Genomic DNA, 5,296 nt, shown 5'->3' on the forward strand with positions numbered 1-5,296 from the left:
GAGCACAGCCAGGAGCACACAGTAGTTACCATACACAGGTGCATCTACGGTAGAGCAAGGATGTTGTTGCAGTACCTGGCGGTGCAAACACCTTCCCTTCCTTCAGAGCGGAGGGCCAAGGTAAGGGTTCAATTAAAATGCAAGAAAAGTGCTCAGAGGGGTGAAAGAAACATTGTTCAGGCTGATAAAATACTCTCGACGGAACAGTCGAACAGAGAGATTTTTGTCTGCAGCGACTGCGTTTTCAGCAGTCCTTGTCTGGCTTCGCCTTTACAAGAAGCCTGAGGCATTTCCTTATTATTTAAAGGAACAGGGCGAGTAGCGAAAGTGAAAATCGCCTTATCCCAGCCCCGATGCCGTGTCCTCACGCCCATGAACGCCGGCCGAGCCGGCGGTCGCTTCGCGGGAGCTCACGCCGCTGGGGAAGGCCGATGTCGCCGAGGCGCGGCGGGCCGGAGCGGCCGGGGGTGAGGCGGCCCCCAGCGCCGGGCGGGCCCGGGGCGGGGGGCGCGGCGGGAGGGCCCGGCCGGCTCCCGGGGCAGCCCGGCCTGCCCGCCCTGCCGCCGGCCGGGGATTCGGGGCGGAGGGAAGCGGCGGGGCGGCTGGCTCTGCAGGCGAAAGGACGAGTCGGGCCGCCCGGAGGGGCGCCGGGTCCAGCCGGCCCCCGGGGCCGCGGCTCTCCGGGGGATTTTCAGGCAGCTCCTGCCCGGCAGCGCCGTGCCCCGGGGGTGCGGGCTTTCCCCCGGCTCCCGGGGGCTGCGCAGACCCCGCGGTCCCGGGGGACGGGCGCCCTTGCCGGCGGGCCGGGGGGTTGCGGGCGGTCCCGGGGGCTGCCGGTTCCCCGGGCGCGGCGCGGCTGCCGGCGGGCGCCATGTGACGGCCATGCGGGCGGCGAGGCGGCTCCCGCGGCGGGGCGGCAGCTCCGCCCCCGGGCCGGGGGGGTGCCAGGTGCCGGGGCGGTCGGTCCGTCCCCCGCCCCGCCCCGGCCCGCCCTGCCCTGCCCTGCCCTCCCTTCCCAGCCCCCGCGGGCCGGGGGAGCCCAGCGGCGCCGAGCGCGGCGCCCCGGGGCGGCTCCGCAGGCGGCGGGATGTCGTGCGCCGTCCCGGCGGCGGCGGCGGCGGCGGCGGCGGGCAGCGCGCTGCCTCGGAGCGGGGCGGCCGAGGGCAGCCAGCAGGTAGGGGCAGGGCGGAGGGGCTCGGCGCTGAGGGCGGGCGGGCGGGCGGGCACGCACATGGGGCTGAGTCACGCCGGGCAGCGCCGTGCCGGGGGTGCCCGCTCCCCCCGGCATCGGCCCTTCCCTTCCCGGGAGGCGGCTGCGGCGCCGGCCCTGCCAGGTAGGGGAGCGGGCGAAGCGCCGGCGGTGCGGGGAACGCTCCCTGCCGCCGGCCGCACGGCGCGGTCAGCGGCTTTTCCCCCGCCGCAGGCAGCCGGGAGCGCCGCCGGCCCGCGGCGGGGAGGGCGGCGGGGCTGCTCCGCCGGCGGCGGGGCTGCTCCGCCGGCGGCGGGCGCAGCGGGAGCCCGGCGGCCCTCCCCGCCGCCCCCGCCTCCCGCTCCTCGCTGGCGCTGGGGCAAGGCAGGTGCGCAGCGCTGCCCGGCGGGAGCGCGGGTCCCCGCCGCGGGTGGCGGGGGGTGCCCCCACGGGCGGCACCACCCGGGCATCTCTGCCGGCCGCCGGCCCTCCGCCGCGGTATTGCAATACCTGATGCAGCGGGCCCCAGCTGCGCAGTGGGGCCGGGGGCCGCGCCGCCCTTTGCCGGCACCGTGCGCTCTGCGGGAGGCCGGGGTTAGGCGCTGTCAAAGCGGGGGTATGCGCTGACGGTCAGCAGCCTTCGTGCGCCCGACCTGGGGCGTCTCCGCGTGCGCCTCAAAAACCAGCGAGATGTTTCTGGCTTATGTCTTCCAGAGTCACGAAGAAGATGATAGGAAGGTAAGGAGGAGGGAAAAAAATCGAGTTGCTGCACAGAGGAGCCGGAAGAAGCAAACTCAGAAAGCAGATAAACTTCACGAGGTGAATGGGTACTTGATGTTTTGCAGGCACGGCTCGGGAACCGAGCGCGGGACTTTACAATAAATGGGACTTCTTAAGCAGGCGTGGGCCAGTCTTCATGCTCATCCAGCTCAGAGAGCTGTGGGTGTGAGGCAGAGCCACGCGTGCAGTGGGGTGCCTGGTCGGGAACTCCCGGGCACCGATGCTCAGGTTGGACGGTACAGCTCTGCCATCGGTGACGCTGCCAGGGAGAGAGAGCCCTCGCCTCACCCTCCCTCTTTTGCTGTTCCAGTGAACTGGATCCTCTGGGCTAAACCAGACCCATTTTCTTCTGGATTAGTGTTAAGCTTGTCCCGTTTGCTATGGCAGTGGATGAATGCTTGCCGCCTCACCAGGGAGAAGGCGATGGAGGATGAGGGGACCATGCTGCTTAGTGGCAGTACCGACTTAAGTCAATTCTAAAACTGTGGTGTGAGACAGAAATACCCAGTTGAAAAGGCTTCTTAGGAACTTCAAAACCTCCAAGCGTGAGAGCTTGATTCAGTTAGCTGTTATACTTGTATGCTCTGATAAATAACAGTGGGTGTTTCCAAAAAAACATGAAAGTAACTGATTCTTCCAGAAACTCTTAATACTTCTCAATATCACAATGTGGTGTAGTTTTCTCGTGTCCCCAGTGCAAACGCTGGAGGACAGGAATCCCCTTTCTCTGGTTTTGGATGTTACCTCACACAACAGTGCTTTTGTTGCAGCCAGGGCTCTCGGGGTAAGTGTTAGTTCTGCTGCTGCAATTGCGGCTGAGTCAGTTGTTCAGCTCTGGAGGCTCAGCCCAGGCTCTTCTCTTTCTCAGTGTGGAAGGATCTGCCAACAGTCAGCAGAGGCCAAGAGGGACAGTGTGGGGAGTTTTGGGTTTGGTTTTTCCCAGGTCTCCTCTGAGTCAGCGCCTGAGAAAGCCAGGTGCAGGGTACTTCTGGAAAGGGGTAACCACTGGCTTTTGTGGAATAATTTCTGGGCCCTGTGCCATCCTGCAGCCTCTCTGATGTTCCTCCTGGACTTGAGGATCTTCCTGGTGCTGGGAATCTTCATTCTTGGGCATGCAGGTTTTCCCAGGTGCAGGCAGATCTGGTTGAATAGGCATTAATTCTTAGCAAGAACAATTTGATAGTCTCGTCCCTGAAAATGGGACAGAGCAATGGGAGAGTAACACTTACTCCAAAACCCAACCCCATGGGGTTTGGGGCAACAAGAGGTGAGCAGAGCCAGAGTCAGGGATGGACAACTTGGCTGGAGTTTGGCTACAATAATGTGTTAGGAGGACCGTGCCCGTTTTAGTCTGTGGGTGAGAGGTGGTGGAAGGGTGTGAGGGAAGGCAAGGGGATCCAAAATTCAGCAGCAAAGGCAGTGCCAGGCTGCCCAGAGGAGCATTGCATGAGAGGCTCTCCCTGCTGCCTGATAAACAGACCTTTTAAGGCATGTGTAGGCTTTGAAGTTTGCTCTGAAGCTTTCCCAGGGAGGTGAGATTGAGTGGGTGAGTGTTGAGCCCTAGGCCAGCAGCGAGGTGCAGGCACCTGCAGGTTTTCCGTGGGCTGGCTCTGAACCTCTAGCTCTCTTCTCTTTGGGATGAGAAGTCTTGACAGCAGGGACACTTGAAACATGCAGTTATCAGAAAATGTGACATGCAAGTGTCACATCTGTCACAGATGTATGCTGCAGAGCATCTCAAAACTCCCCTGCAGTTAACAGCAGTTTATTCATTGCCAGAGAAGCCTTGGTTCAAAAGCAGGCTGGGTCAGGGATAACCAAGGCAGTGGTCAGGCCTTCTGGTGACAAAGTGGGGCTGGGAACAAGCTGGCCTGACGCTCCCCTCCTCCTGCTCAAGTTCCCGGGCATCTCAGCAGGTGGCTACAAGCCCCAGCTGGGCTGGAGGAGAGTGGCTGGCACCGGGCGTGCTGTGCTAGGTGTGCGTCTCAGCCAGCACTTGGGTAAACAGCCTTTCCCTGCACTGGCCCGGGGTTGCCCTTTCCTCACCGGCAATGCCAGGCACTGGGTTTTCCCGGCACCTACCTGCGCTCGGTGCTTTCGTTTTCTCTGCTCTGACAGTGCAGAGCTGCCCTGCTCAGCCCTTCCCAGCAGAGGCGGCCCAGGGCTGGAAGAGGCCACCGCTGGGACGAAGCCAGCTGGGCTACAGGGGACCCCCGAGGGCCAGCGGCACCTCCCGGTCTTCAGGGCCACGAAAGGAATCACGGCATGGTCAGGGCACAGGTTGTAGAGCACTTGCCCTGTTCCAGCACCCAGGCTGTGTCTGTCTTTCCTTAGCATTTTGCACATTGTAATAAGAAACCACGCAGTTTTTCTACAGTTACATGAATATACTCAAGGTGGAAGCACTGAAAGGAATGTTTTGACTATGACTAGGCTTTTTTTTTTCTTTCTCCTTCCAGGAATATGAGTCTCTTGAGCAAGAAAATACCTCCCTGAAAAGAGAAATCGGAAAGCTAACAGATGAAATGAAACATTTGAGTCAAGTGTTGAAGGATCATGAAAAGATCTGTCCACTATTGCACTGCACCATGAACTTTGTGACCGTACCAAGGCCAGATGCACTCGCCAGCTGCCTGCCAAGATGAGAGCTCTCCTCGATCGCCTTTAAATGTGATGCGTGAAAGTGCCATTAATGGGAGATTTGAAGAACTGCCTACTTATGGTGCAGGTCTTCCATTGAAGAGGGCTGGACTTGACCACGTTGAACTGTTACAGTCTTCTGAATCTCAGGAAAATACCAGTATGGAAAAAAGACAATTCGAACTGCGACTTCTCACTTGGGAGAACCTTCGAGACATGGTTTTGCATTCAGAAATGTCAGTGCGGTGCAGCCCACCATCGCATGACGGAATGTAGACAGGGAAAAGTACCGACCTTGGGCTGGGATGCCTTTCTCCCCCACGTCCGCTGCCAGTAACCCTTTGTCACTTGTCATCCATGTATATCCCATTCTGGCTGCTGGGTATTTTTTCTCTCTGAAGAGTTTTGGTTAATAAAAGCAATGTCCCATCTTTATGATGTTCTCCACCTTCTTCAATAATCAATGTCTTTATAACATCTCTACTTTTTCTTTACTGGTCAAATCCAAAGTCTAATGCTAATCTTCCTGTCAGTTGTTTTATTATTTGCTTATCGCCTCTTCATTGGTTCCTTTTTTGAAGTGTGTATAACGAATGAGGTTTTCCCAGGCTTTATTTCTTTAATATCCCCAATCATCAGCCCTGCTGACATTAGTTCTTGGAGTGTTTTGTATCCTAAAATATGGCT

The 5,296-nt window shown here is 59.4% G+C and overlaps 1 protein-coding gene across 2 annotated transcripts; it reads left to right on the plus strand.

Moving 5' to 3' along the window:
- The first annotated feature begins 350 nt into the window (after positions 1-350).
- BATF3 (basic leucine zipper ATF-like transcription factor 3) lies at positions 351-5,044 on the plus strand. Of its 2 annotated transcripts, none has more exons than XM_087775618.1 (3): positions 351-467; positions 1,904-2,008; positions 4,429-5,044. In XM_087775618.1, the coding sequence occupies exons 1-3, from the start codon at positions 354-356 to the stop codon at positions 4,612-4,614; spliced, it is 405 nt and encodes a 134-aa protein (XP_087631744.1). In that variant the 5' UTR covers positions 351-353; the 3' UTR covers positions 4,615-5,044. The 2 variants fall into 2 exon arrangements, with proteins under 2 accessions (XP_087631744.1, XP_087631745.1); XM_087775619.1 differs by lacking the exon at positions 351-467 and adding an exon at positions 1,040-1,174.
- Positions 5,045-5,296: the final 252 nt, after the last annotated feature.

This window comes from Nipponia nippon, unplaced genomic scaffold (assembly GCF_047370975.1).
Source record: "Nipponia nippon isolate SJK-2023a ecotype South Korea unplaced genomic scaffold, ASM4737097v1 scaffold_4, whole genome shotgun sequence".
NCBI classification, from domain to species: domain Eukaryota; kingdom Metazoa; phylum Chordata; class Aves; order Pelecaniformes; family Threskiornithidae; genus Nipponia; species Nipponia nippon.

Bases quoted from the DNA above. Each gene is read 5' to 3' on its own strand.
- BATF3 (XM_087775618.1), top strand. From the start codon at position 354: ATGCCGTGTCCTCACGCCCATGAACGCCGGCCGAGCCGGCGGTCGCTT. The intron at 468-1,903 runs GTGAGGCGGCCC...TATGTCTTCCAG, and splicing joins GCGGGCCGGAGCGGCCGGGG to AGTCACGAAGAAGATGATAG. The intron at 2,009-4,428 runs GTGAATGGGTAC...TTCTCCTTCCAG, and splicing joins AAGCAGATAAACTTCACGAG to GAATATGAGTCTCTTGAGCA.